Below are 25,039 nucleotides of genomic sequence, written 5' to 3'. Positions count from 1 at the left end.
ACCAGGATAAAATTTAAGATTTACACGCTACATTTTGTTTTATTTGAAGTATTCATTAGTAAAGCCAAAAATCATATCAGGTTCTTTTTCCTGTGTGGAAAGCTTTGTTTTGACAAGTATAACTGGACTGAGCTAAGTCAGATATTGATACAATGTCAAATGCTGTGGGGTTTGGATTGTGTGGCTGTTGCATTCAAATTACTTTTCTGTAATTCAGTGATTGCACAATAGGAATCCCTGTTGGGCAGGAAAAGAGGGATCTGAGAAGACTGTGGTGTTGTACAGGTAGGTGAAAATACCAGGTAATATTTTTGCAATGAGTGTCTGCTCTTTCACGTTGACGTTTACAGTAGAATACCAGCAATTTAATAAAAAAAACAAAAACAAAAACCAAACAAAAAAAAAAACCACCCCCCCCCCCCCCCCCCCAAAAAAAAACCCAAAAGAAAACAGCAAAACCAAACAACAAAACCAAACAAAGAACAAACCTGAAAAGAAGAGGGTGGAATTCCATCCTTGCTGATTGAGTACTCCAGAATTTTTAGAGGTTCAAGACTTGTATCAGAAAGTTTATAAATTAGATTGATGTGGTAAGCACAGTTGGTGGTTTGTGTTTTTTTTGTTTTGTTTTTTTTTCTTTTCTCAAAATGAAATAGGTTTTTGATGAGCAGATAAGGTGTATTTCCATGATTGTATAATTCAGTAATAAAATGGCAGGAATATAAAGCAACCACTCAACCTAGTCAGTGTTTCTCATATTCTCACTCCTGCCCCACCAGAGAAACAGTATATATTTGTCATACATTATCTGTGACTTTTTCTACTATTTTACAATAACACCTAAATACCTTCATCAAGTTTGAATTTTCATGCTGTTAAATATAGTGTGTGTATGTATGTTACCACAAAGAGCAGTTTTTCCACTGGAAAAAAAAAAAATTACAGCTGATAAGATGAAGAAAGAAATCATTGTTGTCTCTCACAGGGAGAATTAAAGCACGAAGGGATTTAAGGACACACACGAAGTCTGTTGGCAGAGCCAAGAACTGAACTGTCTCTTAAGTTCTGGTGCAAATGCCACTGCCACGGGCCAAGCTTCTTGAGCTGGAGAGAAGCTGTCCCTTTCACTCCCCTGCTTCCGGTTTGACTGGGAAAATAAACTGAAAAGGCTGGATAGAGAGAAGGAAAAGAAGTAATCCTAGTTGTGAAGCTGCGGCCTCTTAACAAGAGAGAGGAAATGTTCCCAAACTAACCAACTGATGCTTCCGCGCCCCCCCCTCCCCCCCCTTTTATCCTATTCAAACCAAAAAGTAGTGTTGCTGAAGTAATCCTAACATCGCAGTAGAGGCTTCTGTGCAGCTGATCAGCATAATGTGCTTCCCTCTGCTTGTGCTTTCTTTGGCCATGTATAGAAAGCCCTTCAGCTGACATTTAATATTCTTTAAGAGAAAACATGTGCAGAAAACCCGTTGCATTATTGGAACAAACCCCTAAATTTGTTTTCAGATATTCTTTCCTTGCATCCTCTTTCTGCCTTTTTTATTTAAATTAATTTGGGGGAGTTTGTAAAGGTTTTAGAACCAAGGCTTTCATTATTTTGGCAGGAATTGTTTAGTTCTGCATAATATTTTTCCATGAGATATTTCTTCACCTTAAATCCACGTCTTGGATGTTACAACTGAGATGTAGCAACAATTTTAATTAAACAGAATTTGTTCATAACCCAAACAGTAACAGCTTGAGGGGGGCAAGATTCTGTAAGGAAAACACACCAAATATAAGATCCTGCGCATCTGTAGTTCATAGCGGAGATGGTGACAAATAGATACTGAAGGACCGAGCCTCTTATGTTTTATGCACATGCTTAAACTGTCCTGACCTATCAGTTGAGAGTGATTCTGTTTGCATAGTAAATAACAGCACCTTTTTTTATACTAAGTTCATTTTATACCTGGATCTGCTGCAACTGTCTAGATGCTCTCAATCTTTTGATCTACAGATGAAGCTTTCTGTTTTCTTGCTTGTGTGGCAAACCTTTAATGGAAATAGAGCTGTTGAGTTTTTCAGTATTAATAAAGTCATTGTTGATTCTATGTTGAAAAGCAGTTGTTGGCATATGTCTTCCTTTAGTCTTTTCCTCTTCCATTATATCAGTGAGGTTTTAAAGGCTATTTTAAAATTGTGCTATGCAAGAAGATTATTTTTTTCTGGTTTTGGTTCCAGTTATTAATCTGTGGGTATTTATCTTAATATTCTGAATTTAGTCTAATGTTTTACAGTACAAGTAGTTTGTTTTTAGTGAGTTGTTTGTTCATACTGATGCATGTGGACTATGCCTGTAACAAGTAGCAATTTTATTTATTCAAAAACCTCTCCTAAAAATTACCAGAAGCTTTTATTCTTGTCTGTTTTTTTGCCTTGACCAAATAAACTCCCTTGAAATTTCCAAGTTTAATTTAGTTTTTTAATGATAACATTAAATATTGACCATTTCAGACACTTGCAAATAAGAAATCTTACCATACAAATAAGACGTGATAAATTATTGTATTAGCTTGTGCACCTCAAAGGTGTAGCTCCTTCTCTTCTACTTTTTCCACTTTCTCCTCCCTTCTCCTCTGCTTCAGTCAGAGTTGATCCTAGCCTGTTCATTGTAGTCTAAGCAAAATGCAAAGTACTATTTACCAGAAATTATTTAGGGTAAAAAAACCAAAACAGAACCCAACCGACCAAACAAAAAAACCCCCAGCAAACCCCATAACCTTTATCAGTATTGATCCCTGAAATTTGCAAATTTTCAAATTTTATGCTGTCCCTGGAGGTTTTACCGAACTATTTCCCCCCCCCCCCCCCCCCAAGTTACTCTGAGACTTCGCTCAAGTGACTTGGGAAAACTTTGTTTCCCAAGTTATTAAACCCCAAAGCATAACAGACAGTTTACTGTAGTTTAATTTTAGTTTCCTTCTGCAATTCAGGTTCTGATTGGATTAAGAAAGGAAAGTTTTTATATTCGGTAAATTTATATTGCCAAAACTTCATTTCTGATAAATACCCCCATTATATTCAAAATCAAAGCATTTGTTACTATAAGAGGGAAATTATCACAAAATAAAGGAAGCCTGTTGCAGTTACAATGTAAAGTATATATTTGCTGTCATCAGCTGTCCTAGTTGCATATCAATTCAATTAAAAGTCAAAGATACTGATATTAACTAAGCCTTGTGTCACAATAGTCAATAGCTTTAGTTTGAATCATGTGCATTAAAGGAGAGTTTAATTATCTCTAACTTTTTTAAGATCAAAAGAAAAAATGACAACCAACACTTCTGTCCTTTGTGTGTGACACACAGAAGGTTATAGACTACAGGGTTTATCCACAGGCCAGTGGTTTCATAGTAACTTGGAGGTCAAGGAATATGGAAGAAAGGAAGGGCTTCATAATATACACAGGCAGCTGGGAGAAGTAGGATATGCTAAAACTTTTATTGCAAACATAAATATGCCTTTTTGTAAATATGAGTTTAAAACCAAGATGCTTCACACTTCTAATATTCAAGCAGAGATTTCAATGTAAAATAACAAAGTCCCAAACTGTCACTGTTAATAATAAATGCCTGTCACTTATGATGTCTGACTGGATGTGCTCCATGCTATATTTTATTTCTTCTTGGTATGTTTTCATTCCAGAAAAAAATACAGTCATGCATCTGCTATGCATATTTAGACAGAGACATGCAGGTCTAATGTAATAAAATGTGATATAATCTCAAGCTAATAAATAGGGGTTTTTTGAGTATCTTGAAAATTTTCCGTCAGAAGATTTCTGATTCTGCTGTCCAAATGGGAAAAAATCAGAACAGAGTATCATTCCCTGATATAAATATCCTGATAGTGAAAAAGGTTTTGTTCTTTACCCACAAATCTAATTGCAAAGCATACTCACAGTTTCTAAAAAGGAAGAGTTTTATGATTTTAATGTTGTGAAACAGTTTTTATAAAGGTTTATTCAACAGGGAGAAAATATGTCTCCCATCACTTGGGAAAAAAAGTCTCCTGTCACTTGGTTATCACTGTTTCTTTGGACAGGCTAGTGTGCTTTCATTGAAATCTCTTGGGCTCCTTCAATTTTTGTGTCTTTCCATAATGCAAGGTGCATTTCCAATTAATATTCTTCAGACGCCATTTTAAAAATGGTCTGTGGGGAAAGGTTAAAATTCTCAAGTACTTTAGAAAAAGCAACCTCAAAATGTGGCTCAGTTTTTATTTAATTTCATCGATTTTTATTTTCTTTTGAAATGGGTAATAAATCCACACTTTTTTATCAAGGGTGACCTGATACAAACTTTGTGTTCCAAGCTGACTGCAGTTTGCACTTCATGCTGTTTTGCTTCCAACAAAGTTTTGGAGGTTGTTTGCAGAGTGGCAAATTCTTTTGGCCTCTAATATATTTGGGTTTCAAAGCAAATATATAATCAATCTTCCTAGCTTTTAATTTTAATTAGGATTAACTCAATAGTAATAATTAGACTGCACTAAATTACAACTTCGTCTTTGTTTCCCTACATAACAGCAATTAGAAACTGAATATATCCTTATTTTAATGTTTGCTTATATACCATATGAAAATTCTTTTCTTTGATACATTTGTTTATATGAAATTGAATTTTTAGGATTTAGATGGCCTCGGAATCTGTGTTCACATAAATATTTGAAAAACATACACTGTAGTGAGACTTCATCTGACGTATTTTCTGTTTGTGTCTTCAAAGTTCTACAGTCCAGGTCTAAACAGTATGTGTTAGAATTGGTTAAAAATGTCCTGTGTAATACGTAGTGATTAAAGTAAAAGAGCTGGTGTGCAAACCAGAGGAGAAAAAAAGCAAGCAGCATAAACTGGTGGGAAGCAGGCACACTTACCCCACACAGAAGCATTCACTTCAGCATGATAGCCAATGGTAAACTTGACCTTGTAATTCTAGACGAAGATGCTGGACTTGAGATGTGTAAAATCTCTTAAGAGTGACATTTTTTTTGTCTTTAAAACAATTTTGAATGAGAATATAATCCTGAAATTATTTTTAAAAAATGTTAATTTAAAAAATTAATATATTTTAAGAGGGAGGCAAGGAATAAAACTTTCTGTGATCAAATAGTCTACCATCTCATAGACACTTAAAGGCACTTGTCAGGGCTGTTAATACCAAGCCCAAGTTTCTGGAGCATTTGATTTGGGTCTGTTATTCTTTACTTGAATAGTAGTTTTCTTTGGATGATGTGGAATTTCATAAGATTAAAAGGTTTTGCACTGGAGGTTTGTTGAAACCACTTATTTGAAGAGAAATGGTGCTAACTGAAGGAGGGGGAGAGACAAAAAGAGGAGAAAGACATTGGGCAGGTCAACAGTACTCCAGTGCACTGGCTATGCATTTAGAAAATCATTTATCTGCTTCAGAAAGATAGTGTAACTGTTCAAGCTGTTGATGATCACAAGGTCCTTCTGCATGGCTGGGCCAGGATCTTCTAAGTTTCCTGCATTAACTGTTGCAGCTTGCTCTTGTACCACCTGAGGCTTTGAACTTCGCCTGAGTAGCAATTGCCTATCTCATGTGCTGAAGTGTGATTTCAGTCTGGTAGTACAGCCAAAGAGGATTGAAAAAGTTTGTATGTGTTTAAAGAGTGTAAGCTTATGAATTGTACAAATGGCTTCAAAAAATCAAGAAAACAGGTAAGATCAAACTGAATATAGTTCTATTTTTAACTGAATCATAGTAAAAGTAGCCTCCCTGGCACATAAATCTGTAAACCTTAAAATGTTTTTTAAAAACAAGTTTTAGTTAAAATGGCCTGGTTTTCTAGTTTGGACAAGGGCAAATTACTAACACTGTAATTTTCAGAAATTAAGTTCTGTGATTCCTTGTCTGAGTTAGGACTGAGTCATAAAACTTAGGTTGCTGCTTAAGTGTTGGTAAGCCTTGTACCTTAATATATACTTGAGTCCTTTTTTATATGTTCAATTATGTTTTTTTAAGGGCAGGATTCCTGCTGCGATCTTTCTATATGCTTCTAACATACAGGTACATAACTGCACAACTTCTTAAACAGGATTTCACAGTGAGCAGCTTAACTTACCTGTTCTGCAAATATTTAGACTGAGTTATTTCTTGTATCTTCTAAAGGAACACTGAAGTAGGTTTTAAAATGGTTAAGTGATCTGTTGTTATACTTGAAGCAGATTATCCTTATCTAATATTAAACAGTTTCAACCCCAAATATGTAGATATTGCAACAACATGGACAGCATTTTGGTATGCCTGAACTGCATAATTAAGACCAAAACTTCTCCCCTTCTCTACATTACATCTGTACTGCAAGTCCTGTAATGAGGGCTAACTTGTATGATTCGGGATTTGTTAGATTTGAACTGGAACCTGGCAGCTTTGTAGTGAGCATGCCAGCCAAGAACCTGGAATGATAACAGTTGTCTTTAATGCCTTCTCATAACTTTTTCAGAAAGGCATGGTTTTTCCACTATTAGGACAGTTGACAGGTAATAAATTGTAGAGTGTTTCACAGATCACCATGTGATATGGACCTCATACAGCTGGGCAAGTGTGAGAACAAGGCATAGCAAAGCCAATTAAGGCTTTGTTGAAAGAAGCATTCTTGCATGGAACAAACTGAACAGTGTCAATCACACAGAGCAGCCATGCAAGGAAGACATAGCTGTCTTGGCCAAATGGTGTGCTCTCTGCAGGAAGCTGTATCCAACGCATGTTCTTTGTAAAACCTCATCTTCATGAAGTTTCATTTCAAAAACGAGACTTGGAAGAATCCCAGAAGAATCCTTTTTTTTTTTTCTTTTTTCCTCATGATTAACAAAAACTATTATTCATTCCATTATATCATGAAATATGTTAGTAGGTATGTCCAAAATGATTAATCGTAGTACTTCTTATATAATCTGCAGCTGTTGATACTGATACGTATTTGGACTAATGCCTCTGATATTGGCAAAGAAAAAGCTTTGATTTCGATTACTCTTCTTTATTTTTAAGCAAGCCATAAATTCATTGCTCTGCTTCACTTCTCCATTTTTTTTCTGCAGTACACTAAAACAAAGAGGCTTTTCTGACTAAATTGAGACTATATTCAATTAAATGAATTGTAATTTATCCTCACAAAAGGAGAGAGAGAAATTCACCAGAAAGAACAAACACAAAACAGTATGAACTGACTTATAATTGGATTTCAGTAAATAATTTTTAAAATTCTCATTCATTATCATCATAGTGTTATGGCACTGTTTTCAGAGTTAACCAGTTTTGTTTGTAATAACACAGCTTCTCTCAAGGCCTAATTCAAAAAGGACTGATTTGAAACACGTTTGAATTGAAGCGTCTGAGTAGCCACGTTTATTCAATAGAGACTAAATGTAACAGAGCTTTGCTTAACTGGGACTTTGGAGTTGAATATTCTTCTTTTAGGAGATAACGCATCCTGTCATTTCTTAATCCTGTTCTTTATACTGCTTGACTCCAATCCCATGTGGCTTGTCCCAAAATTCTACCCTTTAGACTCCAGATCTACAAATGTCTGCCTTTCACACTTTTGTCCCTGTTCCTTGTCTTCCATATCAACCCAACACAATGGTTTCCTGAGCTTTGGCTTCCAAATTCGATCTCTTTCCCACTGATTTGTTGCTCCAAATGAATACTAGTCTCATCTTCCCTCCTTTAACTCTGTCCAGTTTGAATCCGTAACCTCCTTCTCCTTATTCAGAGCCTTATATCAGTCCCCTTCTCTTTTCATTCCCTCCTTTCAGTATTACTGTTTCTCAGCAGTTGTTATTTTACCTGGTTGTTCCCCGGTCCTCTGTCAATCTTCAGATTTAGCTCTTTTCATCTTGAATTTAGATTCTTTCCTCCTCTCTGTTCACATTTCCAGCTACTGAAAATCATTGAGCCACTCACACAGGAGAAACTTTCTTTCTCCTGCTCTGAATTCAAGTGACCTGTCTTAGAGGTGTTCTAGCCCACAGTAGTCCAGTTTGGAATGTGAGTGAAGATCCTTCTCACCTCATGAGCTGAAGTATGCCAGAGCAGGCAGAATCTACAGAAAAAAAATAGCTGGTGAAATCTTAGACTCTACTGAATAGGTAGTAACCACAGTCTCTTATCCTGATTTTCTGAAAAAAAAGTGTTTTTACAATGGCTGTCTGGTTTTGGCCCATGTTAACCAATAATTCTTGACCAAACTGGCTAGGTTGAACCAATTTGAAAGAGGGTTAGAGATCTCTGATATTACGTTCCTACAAGTTTTATGTGTCAACCAACTAGGAAAGAGATCCTAATGGTGCGTCTGCTGTCCAGTGCTTACTGGAGAATTCACATCGGAGCACAAACCTAAGAGGGAAGGCCTTAAGCAAAAAGGTTAAGTGGCTCAGGAATTATGTTATGATTGTTTTTCTTTGCAGTCTTGGAGGATTATGGCATCTAAGTGAATAGTAAGGAGCAAAGTGGAAAAGCCGGGGATGCAGAGAGGAGGTGAATTCTGGAAGCTGGGGTGCAGAGGGCAAAGAGTGGAGGGGAGGAAGGCAAGGACTGTTGAGTAACATGGAAGACATTTGGAAGAGGGTACCGTTCTTCCATCTTTTAGAAGTCTGTATGACATGCAGTTGATGACACATTTAAATTATAGTGAATTTCTTTGTGGCTTGCCAGGGCTGAGAATTAGTCTGTGGTATTTGGTGCCAGGCTTGTATGCCTCTCCACTGGTAGCTGGCAGATGCTGGAGCAGTTGGCAGTGTCCCATGTTCTGACTGATCAGTCATATCCTCTTCCCCAAAGCATTACACCTTGTGTCTCTGCTCTGGACCAAGGACAGCTGAGAGTGGATGAGAAGATACGCAGGAGGATGGCAGGAAGCAGTGTAGGGGTGGTGGGTGCTGAAATATCCATGAGAGAATTGCAGGAGGCACAAGAGAGCGGAGATCACATATAAAGCCACTAGTTTGTTTAGTGAGTCATTATTGGCCTGCATACTCGTTTGAGTCTCCTGTCTTGTCCTTGGTCAGTGTACAGATTTACTGTAAAGGATTAGTTAAACAGATTTCTGAAGTCATTAGACTGATCTATGGGCTGTACAATGTCAAGGAACTTGACTTATATCTTGCGTTGATTGATGACTCCTGCCAAGAATCGGTTACAGTGATTTGCATGGCTGCTGTTAATGCTTAGATGCTTTTCTAGATATCTTTGTTGATGGAAACCAAGTTAATCTGTTATAGTGATGTAAATATGAGGCCGACCTCTTTCTTTACTGAGGCTAGAGGGAGTGCATCAATATTAGTGAAAGGAGAAGCTCCAGAATCATTGTGTTTAGCATGTAGCTTGTTCTGTTTACCACCATGCTCTAAAGCAATGGCATGCTTATGGTCAAATCAAGAAGGTCTGTACCACCTTCTCACCAGCTTATCCAGTTTGAAGTTTGCTAGCAAATTACACATGCCCACACTGATGTATATCAGCCTTCTAGCCCCATCTCTGCCCCCCCCATCCATGGTGCTTCTCTACTCCAGGTGCTGATGCCAAGATGCTCATTTGCTTCACCTCACCTACCCCAGGAGCTGGTACCTGCAACACAGGCCCTGGGACCCATGGTCCCCTCTCCAGCTGCTGACACAAACCCTCACACTGCTCCAGTTCCCCTAGTAGCTGGGACATAGATGCTATGACACATAATCCCACTCTAATGGATGGCACTTAGACTCTAACTTGGTCCAGTTGCTGGTACCACAGATATGGGGGACATATAACCCGAGGCTGATTTCGGTTGCTGACCTGAATTTACTTCCCCCCAGTTTCCCCAGTAGCTAACACCCTGGACCCACACTTCTTAGGTCCATGGCCACACTGGCTACCAATGCTGAGGTTCTCACTGGCTTCATTTGCTGGCACCACTGATGTGATGGCTATATTGCCTGAGGTCTTCTGACTCCATTGCTGTCCCCAAATTCACTCCAGTCTCTCCAGATGCTGGCGTCTAGTCCTAACAGCATTCACACATGGGATGGAGTGTGGTTACATGTTAAGATCATCAAGAAAGGATTTAGTAAGAAAATAGGACAGACTGTTGTAATCGGGCACAGGGCTCAGTCAGACAAGCGTACTGATCTACTGTTGCTTACATGAGACCAGCCCCGTATATACCCTCTTCTCCTTTCTGATCACCTCACCTTAAACATTCCTTAATGAGTTTTGTATAGCCCTGCAGGCCCTCCTCAAATATCCAAAATCCTCCTGTTCCTCTTGTTTCCCCCACTTGTTGGTTATGAAGTCCAGCTTGGCCCTCTCCAAAGCTATGCTTCAGTTTCTTAATGGCCTGTCCAGTAGCAACTGGTGAGTTTGTCACTATCTTTGTTATACCTTGTCTATTACATTTGTATTCATGTGTTTTGTTTATGACTTTCACTGTATTCTTTGCATGGAAAAGTTACTTGATTTGATAATCCTAATGAAGCAGATGTTCTGACATGCCACATACCCTTACAAATACACGCAGGAGTAGCCAAATTCTGCCGCATGGGAACGTTGCTGATTCTTCAGCTAGAAACTAGCATCTTGTCTCAGTTTGAGTTGAAATATGATGTGAAAATAAAAGTCTTGGCAGAGTTTTTTTTACTAATTTTTTCTGGAGAGTATAGAAAAGTGGTGATATTTATGAAATATGTTTTTCTATTGATTCTTATTAGGTTTAGTACATTTATCTGTCCATTGGAGAAGCAAATGACCTGGCAGTGAGTGAGACTTCACAGCAGTGAAACACTGAAATCACATTCATCTCTCTATATGTACTAGCTAGTTTTCTGTGTGAATAGCAAAACCATTAGTACTTGTAACATTTATTTTGAAAGTTCAAAATACACAAGGAATGACTGTTCAGATCTTGCTGTACGGGTAGTCTGGCTGTGATGGTCCAACTTTTGCAGCCACAGTGGGAACAGTGCAAGCTTTAGAAGCCCCTAGAGGCTGACACTGACTTGATGGTAACAGTTCCTAGCTCTGCATTACAATGAGTGGAAGGTGGCACATCACTATGCGTGTGGCATGAACAGAAAATAGTGTTTAGCCTTTGGTGGTATCACTTACTGACCAGATAGGCAAGATAGAAGTATTGCTTAGGTGAGGTCTGCTTGCAGGCTACGGGTTAGACTTTGCTTAGCTTTTGACCTATAGTTCTGATGCCTAATGCTCCTATTAATGTAATTGCGTTAAAGAGCTTTGATCACGTTTTCTGTCAGGTTTATGCTGAGGACTGTAAAAACTTGGGGTGGGAGAGATCCTCGAGAAATCATACAGTCTAAGTGTAAAGTAGTAAAGGCAAGGAAGCACAATTAAACGCTACTGCTCGTTGTCAGCACCATGCTTGGTGTATCAGCATCTGGAGGAAGATCTAACAAGTGAACACTGGGTGCTTAATATTGTGCCTGATAAATTAGAAAGACAAATACTGTGGAGATGCTTGTTCCCGAGGAGTTATTAAAGCTTCAAGACCTACAGGTAATGCAGAGTGTTTATAGGGAGGAGTATTTAATTATCCAATTATTCATGGACTGTTTTGTTTCTTTTGGTCTTTTTCAGGTGTTCCAGGACCTTGGCACTTCTGTGTTGTCAGGTGCATTTAGAGGATACAACATCTGCCTCTTTGCATATGGACAGACAGGTTCAGGAAAAACTTACACAATGATGGGAACACCTGTGAGTTACGCCATTCATTTTACACTCTGAGTTGAGGGCAGGATGTCCAGCAGAAATATTGCTTTATTTTGAAACAGTGATTATGGTGCATGTTGAGCAGAAAGCTTTTATATATGTTTTATTTGGTATTTATATATATATAAAATGAGAGTCAAGCCTTTACATTTAGGTAAATAATGTAGTTTCAGCTAAACTGCTAGAAAATATGACGGTACTTTAAATATTTATTTTAGATAATCTTCATTTTACTATGTATGAATCTTACTGCTATGGCGGGGGGTGGGGGTGAAGAAATCTATGCCTCTGAATAGTTCTGTATTAGAAATCTATAGCTCAAGATAGCCAAAAAAATCCATGAGAATATTTTGTATTATCTGACCTATGCTGAAATTAAATCACTTTCACAAACAAAACTGGATACAATTCACAGGAATACTTTTGTAACTTCTTCATTCTGTACTTGAGACATTTATCTGTTGCAGAAGTTATCCTTTGGCCTGTGGAAACTAGTACTTTCTTCACTTCCAGTTTTGAAATGTATTTGAATGAAGCTGTTGCATTTTAAGATTCTTGTCTACCAGGAACCACTTAAAGTGCATTTTGGTCTTGGTACTCAGATCAATGAAGTCAGTTGAGGATTTCCTGTGTTCTGCTGCAACACAAGACAATTTGATCTCTGTCCATAAATATTCTCAGCTGATGGTGAAACCTGTTACTAAAGAAAAAAAAAATTAACAGTTTGCATGAGTGGACTACTATTTCCTACACCCATGGGATTCAATTTTTAATGTGAAATGAGGGTAAAGTTTGTTCTAACCCTGAAGATAAGAAAAAAAGACTATTCTGGCATGGTTTGTACTTTTGACAAGAGTTCGGATTTTTTGATTTTGTTTTCCCCACAGACATCAGCAACAGGTTTTTGTTAAATCATGACCTGATTCTCCATCCATTTTCTGTGAAATCAAGCTTAACACCATGGAAGCCTGAAGAATTGTTAAAGTTGTGGTTAATAGGTGACAAACTAGGATATTTGTTATTACATTATTTTGAAAATATCTTAGCAATTCAGAATGTTCACATCTTGAAGTTATCATTATTTCTAAGGCAATTTCCAGGTGTTGTGTTTTGAAGAGATTTGTGGCTTATAAAATGATTTTTTTCTCCAGTGGAATCCTACTTTGATCTGATCTTTAATATTTCATGGTATTCACTGTTAAACAGTGTTCAAAACTAGGAAGAAACAAGTGTTTGGTATAAACTGAACTTTTGCCCATGGTGGTTCACTTGATGAACTTGGACTTTCTTCCCCTAACACCATTTCAAGTGTGCCTTCTAAAATCCTTTCGTGCTGTTCAGCAAGCAGATTCTACCTAAGTCTTTCTCAGGGTGTGTTGGCACTGGATCACCGAAGTGCAAGCAATCATGTTGTAAGAGCAGTTTATCACATGAAAAACACTGTTACTTCAGTTTGGTGTAGACTGTTTTGGCAAAGTTTAAATTGGCTAGTTTGGGTGCTGTTAGCAGCCTTATACCATTCTCTCTGAGAGACTGGATTTATGAATCTAGAACATAAAGCTGTTCCAAGCCTGTTCTGTGATGCCATAGCATAAAGAAATAAAAGTAGAATAAGAAAAAAACATTATACTCATGACTAGTTAAGCTAGTTTCAGTGTTGCCTCTAAACTTCTCATTGCTGCTGTATAGGTTGCTCTAAAATGACTTCTGCTGTAAAGAACGTTTGCACTAAAGCTGAAACAGCTGACATGGCACAGCATGTGAGACCCTGCAGTTTCACATGCAAGATGCTTCAGCTGGAGTAGTAGAACATTGCCATGCTGTTCTGACCTACAGTCCAGGGTGGTTTGTGTTGTAATCCACCATACAGTCATTACTTTAATGCTGCACTGTGATTCTGTCCTTTTCTTGTAACTTGGCTTTTATTTAAAAATAAGTTTTGCAAGAGTCACAGCAAGTACATTGCTTAATTTTTTTTCTGTTTATTATTTGAAGGCATCCATTGGGCTGACACCTCGTATATGTGAGGTACTTTTTTTTTTTTTTTTTTTTTTTTTTTTTTTTACTTGCATTTGTTTAAGCAGTTAGATTTTCTCAATGGATTTAAAACTTATGTAAAGTTCTGATTTGTACAGGGTCTTTTTTCAAGGAAGGATGATTACTCAGACCAGACAGCATCTTGCAGAGTAAAGGTCAGGTAAGCTTGTCAGTGTTTTGGCCAATGCTATGAAGGCTTTCAACAACATATTCCTGTAATCAAACAGAGTAAAGACTAGTTTATTTTGTTTCTGTTTTCTCAGTTGCCTAATCATTTTGGAACAAGGGGGAGAACACAGAGAATAGATGAGAAACTGTTGGTTTTATTTTTTGATCTCTGTATAGTTCTTTAGATGCTGTCTGTTCACTTTTGTATAGACAGCTGAAATAGGAGTGCATTAAAAAATTGTTTCCTGTTTGTTTAACTCTTAAATTTGAGCCATAATCCTACATTCCATTCTTATTTGTTGTTCCAGTGATCTAATGAAGCATTATGTTTGGAAATCTGTGGACTGTGTCCACAGTGTTAAAAAAGCATATTTTATGAATTCTTAAATAAAATACTAAATGCCTCTTGCTTCTTGGAAATTTGCTACTATGTGTTCTTTCTACATGCACTGCATGGGAAGGGGTAGTAACAGAGATAACACAAATGAATTCATCAACTATATCATGAAAGATCTATGTAAGATTTAGGTACTTACATTGTCAAAATTACGCTTCCTTTTTTTTTAATAATTTGCATTTTACATTCTTTTTTTTCTTTGCTTTTCAGTTTTCTTGAAATCTATAATGAGCGTGTCCGAGATCTGTTAAAACAGTCAGACCGAAAGAAACCTTACACACTTCGAGTCCGAGAACACCCTGAAACAGGACCATATGTACAAGGTGAGAGTGGGCTTCACAACTAGCATCAGAATTTCAAGTAAATGTGGATCAGATCTGTATGTGTCTTTGCATATTTTCCTGGTGTGATCCTAATTGCTTCTATTCTTCAGGCGTTACTTTCCTCAAATATTTTGCTTGTTAATATGAACATGTGTAATACACTGAAAGCTTTGCCTCTGTTATCCCACTGACTAGATATCCTACACTTTCTTGTTGCCTTTCCAGGCATAAGTCATATGGAAGCCATAGTGTTTTGCTTTCTTTGGTTTTAAAGAAATCTTAATCAAGAAATCCACTAACGTCAGCTCTAAATGAGTTCTCCAGACCAGCCTAAGGTCCCTCTATACCTGGTTCAGTCCTTGGCAGCAGTACATATATAAAATAATTTAAAAAGTAGATAAACTCAACTTGTTTGATGTTGCAGGCCAGGCCATGAGAAGCAATGAAAATCTGTATTACCCAAGTGAGAACCCAGTAAGCTTCATTTTCCTTCATTAACTGAAAAAGCACAGAATGGGTAATGTAGGTGCATTATATGATTAAAAACATCACACGCTTTAATTCACGCCAGCAGCAGCAGCTCCTCAGGTGACTTTGCATTTTCTAGTGAATCATAGCTTTCAAATCAGGTGACACAGATGAAAACACTCCCCCATGTGTATTTTTTCTGTTTCACTTGTGTGTCATTTAGTTGTTATCTTCTCATTGTTTTTGTACTTCCAGTTAATTTTCAGTTTTAATTGGTGCGTTCGCTTCAGGGTCTTACGTAGCTTTAAATTTGAGTTTGGTCATTGGTACTTTGTAAATTGATTAGCTCCTGATCTAAAGTTTGCCTGCTATGTCACCCTTTATCTGACCAACAACTAACAAAAGGCATGTGTCTCAAAATCATTGCACCAGTGCAAAATCATACAGAGTAGCTTTACAGTGGAGGTCAGAAGGAAAAGCCTTTTCCAAACTTAGGCAAATTTCAAAAATTAGTGAGTTTGTTTAGAAAGTAAATGCATATGTTTCCTTTCAGTGTGCCTTATATCTAGTGGGCAGAATTCCAGAGTTACCTCTGGTATCACTGTCTCTAACAGGCTGGCCACCAAGTGGATAGTAACACGTGGAGGGTGTGTATTTAGTATGCAAAATGCTTATCCCACAGAATTTTATTGGTCCTGTCAGATCAGGTCAAATACTGATTTGTTCTGCCTTGTCTCTGTTTTGTGAATTCCTTTTGTTCTCCCTGGTTTATTTTTGTCCCTCTTTCGTTATCGTGGCATTACATGTCAGGTTGTTATGCTTACTTCAGAGATTAAGGCAAGATGTAAGAACAGATAGGGTGACTTGACAATGTGATTGAATGGAGTCTGGAATTTGCAGCTCTTATTCCCTGGGCACCTGCAGTATTGGTCATAGGGCATCTAACAACCAACGCTTGTTAGCAGTTCCTCCTCTCAAAATTTGAAATAAGCACTTGGGAAATGTTGAACTTGCATGGTCCATTACACAAGGGACTATCTGGCATTCTGGTTATTTCAGCAGTGCTTTCCCAGCACATCAGCATCCTGTTCAAGGAGATTTAGAAAATAGATGAATTGATGGTCTCATTAGTATGGCAAGCTTATCATTCTTTGTAAAGCAGGTTCATAAACATTTGGCCTTTGCTGAGGCCTTTCCAAGATTCTCTTTCTACCTGTTTGTTATTGGAGAACTTAATTGTTGGTGGGATACAGATACTAATTATTTTCTTTGAGCAGCTGCTCATTCACCAGGCAAGAAAAGGTCTTTAAACTGCTTCCTTCCTTGGCAATTTCCATCCCTTTTCTCAGGCCTTATATCTCCAGTGATTCCTTGGCTGCATAATGGCGTTTCCTTGTTTTAAAAGAAAATGAAGTTACAGCTTCTGCCAATGGGCTGGCTTGCCTTTTGTCACTATTTTGTCTTCATCTGCAACCTTCCAGGCCAAATCTGTCACTTCTTTTTCAGTTCTGGGTTTTTGGGGGTTTGGGTTTTTTTGGTTGATTGGTTGGGTGGATTTTGGTTTTGGTGTCTTTTTTTTTTTTAAACTAAATTTTACCCCTTTTGAATAAGGATTTTATACTTAGACACAACTAAAAACTTTAAGTGGAACAATTTTATGCTAGTATTGTGAAATATCCCATAACAGTTCCCAAGTGATTAGAACTCGTAAAATCTGAGGAAAAGATAAGGGAGAAAGATTAACCTAAATAATATTTGCCAGCTTTGGCCACATATGTAAATCCAGTATGAATACTTTATTTTAGAAGATCCTTTCTCTGTGTATCTTATGACAGCCTCAGAAAAAAAAATCGGTGTTGGTGTCTATAAGAAAAAAATTAATTGTAATGATAAATGTGATTCACATTTTTAGAAAATCTGATCACAAACATAAAAAATGAAGTAATTTCTCTGCTGAAGGCATGATGGGGTATAATTAGATGTTGTTGTGAGAGAACATGAACAGAAGTGATTTCAGGCTGATGAGTCAGTGGCTTAGGGCAACGGTCAGATGACAGTTTTTTTAAAAAATATGTATAAATAATATATATTAATAAACAAAGATGCTTATGTACAGTTTATGCAATTAAGAACTGGAACAGTTTGTCTTACTTGAGACAACCCTGGTGTCTTTTGGAGGAGGGACTAACAAAGAAGGTGTGATGACATAGCTCCTTTTGGAACTATACTCATTAGCTCACATTGAAAATAAACAGTAGTGAGAAAGTCCAGAGGTGTTTTGAATGTAGGTGAGAGGAGTACAGTCAGCTTGATTTTAATAACATCAAATTCAAGAAAATGAAATGGTTCACAACACTGGTACAAAATGCCCTTGTCAGCTGCAGGAATGTATTGCTGCAATCAACAGCTGCTGATCTCTGTAATGAGGGCCTTCTACGTGCTAAAGTAGTCTTTGGCAGTTTTATATGTAGTGTCTCTGTACAGGATTAGAGTGTAAGAGTATTGTTTCCAGTAGCTAGATGGCTGGGATCATAATTATCAGCAAGCTTATGAGAAGGGGCGCTTGTTTTGTATTGCCCTTCCGGGTGATTTGCTGTATGAAAGAAATAAAGATGATGAACAACAGCAATCCTCAGAAATCTTCTATTATTTCCCACGGATCCAGTATGTTAAGGATGAGCATCTTATTTGTTTACATCATATTTCTTGCAAGCCATCAGCAATTTTAAGGTTTGCTGACTTTGATCAGGAGCTCCCCAGTGTACCGTTAGTTTATCAGTTGTGTGGTTGGTGTCAATGATACCCAGAGTATCATATATGTATGTATGTATACCATAGCACTAGATGAAGAACAGAGAAGTAAATCAGAAAACTTACACTATTGAAGGATGCTTAGATGCTCTGGGCAATGCATTTTCCATTTGCAAGTCCAGTCAGGAAGTCCCAGCTCTGAACACCAAGTATTTTGAATAGTTTCCAGCCCATCATTTTTCCACGTAAAGGCTGTGAGATTGTAGCCTTTAAAATGCTGAAAGTGTTTCAGTGCTTTGGGTTGGAATCATTTCAAACTTCTCCCTCACAGATGGTCGCACTGTTAAGGAATCAGCCTCTCTTAAATCAGGAAATGATGCAATCTATTTTGTTACTCTGAGACACTTTTCTGGGGGAGATCCTTTCTTAACTCCAAGGCAGATTTCTAGACAAGCAAGTGTTTTTGATCTTTCTTTGGAACTTGAACTTTCTTTCTCTAGCAGCCAACAGAACACTTTGTCAATTGTTTTCAAACATAATTTACAATATTTCATTTACCTTATTGAAAAACTAAAAGTTTTGAACTCTGCTAGATTCACGTTTCCAGTACTTATGGAAATGTAGGTAGGTAAGAATTTCTTCCATGCCTCCATTTTGTAACTGGATTTTTATTCAGTTAAATAAGACCCTGAAAAAGTGTCTGGGAAAACAATATAAGATAGTTTCAATGTTCTGAACTTTGAAGATCCCAGTGCTGTTGGAAAAATAATGGGCCTCTTTCTCAAATGGAAAATGTGATGACTTCTGGAATTAATGTATTGTAAAGGGACACTAGAGAGCAGAAGAAATGCTTTTGTTTGAAAATCATACTATACTTCTTGTGTGTGTGGGTGTGCATGCATGCATGCTACAGTTAGGGTTTCTTTTCTTTAAAGTGTGGGTGATCCAAAAATCTGGGGTTTTTTTCTTTATGTGTATCGGTTGTTAAAGGACTAAAAGAAATTCCCATCTTTGGCTTAGATCGTGCTTTCATTTAAAGTTAAAAAAGCTATTATCATGTAAGGATAGACTCTAACAATGTCAGAAGTACTTATTTCATTCAGTCTTGTTGAATTTTATATTCATCTTGACACATTCTAGCAGTACATAAATTATTTGATCCAAATAAACCACATTTTTCAGTATTCTGCCTTCATCCACACGTTTGTGGTCTGCAATAAAACAAACCAGACCTAAATCAGTGTTGGGGGGCAGCAGATGTCCTGGATTCCAGCTGGGATAAAACATTCCCCAGAGGAGTGTTTTACTCGGTATTGTATGACAAAGGCTTGCTTCACAACTCAGGTGTTTTGTAGGAGTCACTGCAGTACAAATGATAACTAATCATCACCATGAAATGCAAACAAGGTATATTAAATTGGATTTATGTGAAATACAAGTCTGTTGAGGTTAATTTTGTGCATCTCTTGGAATTTGCATTTTTGCAGGGGGTTGGCAGTGCCGCTACAGCACAGCAGCACACTGCCCTCCGCTGGGGCCCTGTGAGTCACAGCCACCACTCCCACGCCGCAGGCTCCGAATGCAGTGCTGCTTTCATTTGTTTTCAGTGGGTTTTTTCCCCCTTAAAAATAAAATAAAAATTAATCAAAACGCCTGAAAGTAGAAGATATGAAAGGGCCAGATGTTTCATGTCATTATTTGGTTATCATATGGGGAGAAAAGAGAGTGAAGACTCCTATGTGTTGCAGGCTGAAGACTGGTGAAGTAGATGGTAAATATTCACAGTTCCTAATTCTGTTAGTTGCGTGAGCAGAGCCGTTATCCAGAGGCAGTGGCAAAAAGCTGCTTTACAGGATCTGTGTCCAATTAGTATCAGTGACATAGCTGAAAATTTCTTATGGAGTTTCAACTATATTGGTTTTTTAAATACCATTATTCTGCAGACAGATAGGAAAAAGGTCTGTACTTTGAAGGTACAAGGCATTTTTTTATGCTGATATCACTGCATCTGAAGGATGGACTGCAATTTTTCAAAAAAATTTTTTTTTTTTTTAAAAAAAAGGTAAAATAGTTACTCCAGTTAAGAGACTACTTAGAGAATAGACTGGCATCCCAGCAGAACATCCTTATGCTCCTGGTGTTGGGTAAATTGTTGGGTAAACTGACTGAAACTTCCTGAGAAAAATATGCACTTAAGTCTTTTTAAATCTTTGGCAGGATTGACTCAACATTTAGTTACAGACTACAAGCAAGTTGTAGAACTTCTAGAAGAAGGAATAGCTAAAAGGTATTGTATAAAAAAAACCCCAGCTCCAACTTTATTTAACACTTCTTTCACCATGTGTTAATTTAATTGATGTTTATTTTGCTGACTGTGTTGCCAATGCTTTGTGGTGACAGGATGATGTACACCTGTCATATAAGTGTCATATTTGTCATATACAAATAAGATGTTATGTATCCTTGTATTATCCACAGTAAAAGCTACAAGCACTCATGAAGTTGTTTCTTCAAAACTGATCCCATGCTGACTTACCCACAAGATTCAACCATCTGCCTGGGATAAAAAATGCATGCCAGGAAAATGTTTTGCTGTAAACAGACTTCTCTTTTTCTCTTCCACTTGTTCATGACACTGTAGACTATAGCTTTCAACTTCTCTTTTTCTCTTCCGCTTGTTCATGACACTTTAGACTGTATAGCTTTCAACTCATTTGTTAGTGTAACTTAGTGATTTAAAACTGTTGGAAAGAGAGTATTTTTATTTAATTTCTAAAAGTACTTGTTTTATTGCTATTTGTTTTAATTTTTGTAAGTATTTTTCTAAGTTCTTAGACCAAATTGTGCATGTTTGCTATGCAAGAACTGTAGGAATTGACACACCAGTGAAGCCAATGATTTCAGCTCCAATTAGTCAAGACACTTTTTTACTTTTTCGACAGGGAGCATTGGATATCGATACAACTGCCATTACAGTGATGTAAATGAGTTATATTTGAAAGGATCCTCCAAATACAAATCACAGTTCCAAAACTGATGTTAAGTCTTATCATAAGAAAGGTCAAGACTTTAGAATATCAGTGATGCTGGGAAGTAAATAAAAACTAAGCTGCATTATTACAAAACCACATAGAATATACGGCAGGATTAAGTTTGCTGCTTCTGCTTGTAGCAATCAATAGAAGCAACTCTGTCATAGGAAGAGACTTTTTCAGAACAACACAAAATTCCCGTTTGTCTACTAGTGCAATCCTACAGTTGTTTTATTGCTAAGGAAATAGAAGATGCAGAGAAAACAAAAACTTACACACAAAATACTGATTTTGTGATGCTGAAGTTTCAAACTTGTATGAAACCAAGCAACTTCCTTTTCTGAGTAACTTTTCAAAAGCTTACTTGGAATATACAGGAAACTCCTGTTTACCTTAGTCTTTATTTTTCTGAAATATGCTGCAGAGTATTTATTATCACATTATAAATGCAAACAAAGTAACTTAAAACATGTGCAGTCTGGCAAATGGAACATGATGAAACATGAACATCAAGATCTTATGGATAAAGAAGGTGGTGGACAGGTTGCAGTTGCCCCATATAGGAGACAGGAGAGGAGCAGGTGGGGAATGACAGCTCGAGGTCTGACTATATAGGAAGGATAGGGGGGGAAGCTTCCATTGAACATGGGTGGTGCCTTTCATGGGTGGGTGGGCAGGCAGTTCCTATGCCAAAAATAAGCAGAGTTTACTGAAGGCATTTTTTTCTACCAGTTGGGTTTATCAGGCCAGCTCCAGCCCTGCTCTGGCTGCAGCTAGCTGTTATAAAACAAACAAATATGATTTTCAACATGCAATCATTATTTTTGTTGTAACTCTTAATGCTATTTTTTTTCTCTTGACACTTTGAAAAACTCAGTCTCAAATGCTTAAGAACAAAATTTTTAAAATGCAGGAAATACAAATCTCAAAATTTCCAAAAGCATAGCCCCTTGTGCTGTGTAAAGCAAAACAACTGATGAATCTAGAAAATATTATTAGAGTAGGTAGAAGTATTAAAATGTATATCACATACGGTGATGAAAAACTAACACATCCATTCTCCCATAAAATGCTCGCATAGGTTGTGAATAGTTGAGATGTGAACTTGCTCTCCAGTTACCCTGTGTATTGTCAGAGGTGGGAAGCGAGTACTAACACTTTCTCCTCCAAATCCTGGGGCTCTTTCTATTTTTCTCTTGCTTTATAAACTTCAGTACTGTTCTGTTACGTTCTGTGCCTGCTGTAGAACAGTTTTTTGTCTTCTGCCCTTTACCTAATTGTTTGTCTTCCTCCTCCAACATCTGGAGACTAGTTCACATTGTCCTGCTTCCTTGCCTTAGGCTGACTTATAACTATGATGCACTAGGCTGTCTGTAGCTTTTGGCAGTGCCCGATCACGTGGCTCTGGAGGTGTAGGAAGCAGAGAGCAATAGGGAGGAGAGTCCTGGCTTTGGCCTCCTGTGGCAGGTGCTCAGCAGTGTACGTACAACGGCAGCTTTCTGCTCTCTAGTGCAACTGGTTTCTACAGTCCTCTGACAGCTGAGCTTGTAACAAAAATGTGGTTCTGCAGTCCTTGGCGGCACTACTAAAATTATGTGCTGTTGTGGAGGGTAAGCTGGGCAAAACTGATGTTAAAAGCTGTACATATAGCTGATATTCAAGGCAAGCTACAAGAATGACAAAGCAAAAGACCCATGACCTGGCTTCTGCCACCCTGCTTTCTTTAGGTTTGTCTAATCAAAACAACGACAAAGAAAGCAGAATTTCCAAAAGTTTCTGTTACAGTCAGTGGGAGAGTGCTGCTGCTCCTTTTCTTCCTCCTCTGTATGTATGTATGGTACCTCATACTCTGGTACCAGCTAGCCAGAGTGCAGTGGGTCAGAGAGCTAGAGCCAGTGGTAAAGCCAAGCGAGTGCTACAAGAATGAATTACATTATTCATTTGGTACTCGTATGGGTAGACTGCCTAATCTAATTGGACTCCTCTAACAGTGTAAAACTACTGTACCAGCTCTGTGACAGAAGGGAGTCCCACAAGTGGTGTATGAAGCTTTTTGGACCCTTTGAAGTACCAAGAAATAAAAGTGGGGACAATACGGAGTGTACTGGACCAGTACGTTCCGTGGTGTTGAGGTTGAGCTGTATGATACTGTTGTTGGCTCTAGTTCCCTTACACCTGGGCTGTAAGGCTGCTTTAAGATATTTCTTCAGAGTGCTGCAGGTGGACAAAAAAACTTCTAACTGACCCTCAGTTTCCACGCTTCCAGGTCCTCTGCCAAACGTTCTGTGATCAGATCCAAGGATACAACCTACCATATTCTCCAAGTTTCACGTTCCTTCATTTATCTTCTTTATTTGTTATTTTTGCTTTCCCTGAATAGAGGTAAATAAGCCTTTGTAATTGAATGGTTTGCTTTTCTTTCTAGAATCACAGCAGCTACACATATTCACAATGCCAGCAGCAGATCCCATGCTATCTTCACCATCCACTACACTCAGGTTAGATGAAATAATTCAACTTCCTTTTCTCTTCATGCTCAAAAAGAACTGTTCAGTGTGTTGTGCATTCTTTACTTGTCACTGTTTTGTGCTGTTTGTAATAACCTCAGTGGAAGCTGTTAATTATTTCCTTTGGATCACACTGCAGCTGTGTTACACTTCCTACATTGCCTGATGTGTTGAGAGTTTACTGAAGTATTCTTGTTCCTTTATGCAAGCTTATAGTCAGAGGCGATGCCAAAGTCTCACTGTAAAAAGAAATGCTTAAAGTTTTAATCAGCCCTTTGAAATGCAATACTCCTTCTAGGATGCTGTGAAAATTGTGTGTGAATGTGTTTGAAGTTATGTTTTGTCACACTTGTTTAGGATCCTTAATTGAAGTATAAGCAGTGCTTACCAAAATTTTGTATCTGTCCAGCTTTTCAGATGTGCTCATCTCTTTAGCATTTGGCATCTAGTACTCTCCCAGAGACAATGCACTCTTTTTCCAGAGGAATTATATCCTTCCCTGGCAGGGAAGTCGTTCAGTGATCCAATAGACCTTTTCTATCTCACACTTCTAACATCCTGTAATCGCAGAACGTTTTGGGATATTTTTCAGTAGTTTCACAAAAGACCTTTGGAATACATTAGTGGAAAATAACTCTGCAAGATCTACAAGAAAGCCTTTCACAGTCACTAGGCAGTAAAGTTGTTTTTTTTCCAAGAGGAAATGGGCATAAGAGGATTGTTTCTCTGTTGGTTGAGAGAGCTGTTGAGTTAATGGTTTGGACATAGTCAAGGCCACAAAGGAAGACAGTGGGACAGTCATGTGCACAGCTCAGTTTCAAATAAAAGATTTTCAAACAAAAGATTTTCAAACAAAAGAAATTAATTTGATTAATTAATTAAAAGGAATAATCTTCCTTATGTATATTTTTCTCTTCAGGCTATATTGGAGAACAATCTCCCCTCTGAAATTGCAAGCAAGATCAACTTAGTGGACCTTGCAGGCAGGTAATAATATACTGAGGGGCAAAAAGGTAATTTTCTTTGAAGATGCTGGTAGTAGTGCCTTAAAAGCTGAAATTTATTATTTTAAAACCTCATTAAACTAACAATAAGACTGATTTTTGTATACAGTAACAAGGAATATTGAGCTAATATTGTCTCTGTCATATGTTCTTCTGTATTGGGTCTTGGATTTCATTAAGGAAGGGAATTCCTGGGTCCTCAGATCCAGTATTGTGCTGTTGCATACACATTTAAGGTAATTCCATTCAACTCTGTGTTCTTATTAAGTGGCTTTTCCAGTAGCTATTGGTGTAATTACCAAATCTGAGATTGTAAAGTGAGAGAGAAAAAGAAAGTATTCCTCATTGCTTCCTAGTATGGGTGGGAGAAAATAGTCATAACTCATTGCTTACGTTGTTTGTGTTCCAAAAGTTCCCAAGTCTCTGATCTTAGCTATGTGTTTCAATGAGGAACATGTGGTTATGACATGTTATGCTGAACATGACTAGAGAACAGAAAGATGGAAGTTGTGCTGAAGAGCTGTAGAGCAGCTGGAGAACAGGAGATTTTTATTTCTCAAGAATGTAAATCTCCATACATG

General features: G+C 37.6%; 1 protein-coding gene across 1 annotated transcript in view; it reads left to right on the top strand.

Annotated features, from left to right (window-relative positions):
- STARD9 (StAR related lipid transfer domain containing 9) overlaps window positions 1-25,039 on the top strand; it is a 113,996-nt gene that overhangs the window by 38,561 nt on the left and 50,396 nt on the right. The window contains exons 4-10 of the mRNA XM_056345141.1: window positions 11,640-11,756; window positions 13,767-13,799; window positions 13,907-13,968; window positions 14,584-14,696; window positions 20,133-20,202; window positions 23,373-23,445; window positions 24,374-24,441. Of these exons, the coding sequence (XP_056201116.1) occupies window positions 11,640-11,756; window positions 13,767-13,799; window positions 13,907-13,968; window positions 14,584-14,696; window positions 20,133-20,202; window positions 23,373-23,445; window positions 24,374-24,441 (536 nt within the window). The remainder of the gene's footprint in view (window positions 1-11,639; window positions 11,757-13,766; window positions 13,800-13,906; window positions 13,969-14,583; window positions 14,697-20,132; window positions 20,203-23,372; window positions 23,446-24,373; window positions 24,442-25,039) is intronic.

Source organism: Falco biarmicus, chromosome 7 (genome assembly GCF_023638135.1).
Source record: "Falco biarmicus isolate bFalBia1 chromosome 7, bFalBia1.pri, whole genome shotgun sequence".
NCBI classification, from domain to species: Eukaryota; Metazoa; Chordata; class Aves; order Falconiformes; family Falconidae; genus Falco; species Falco biarmicus.
Note: the sequence above shows the minus strand (reverse complement) of the source record. Positions and strands in the feature narration are given on the sequence as shown.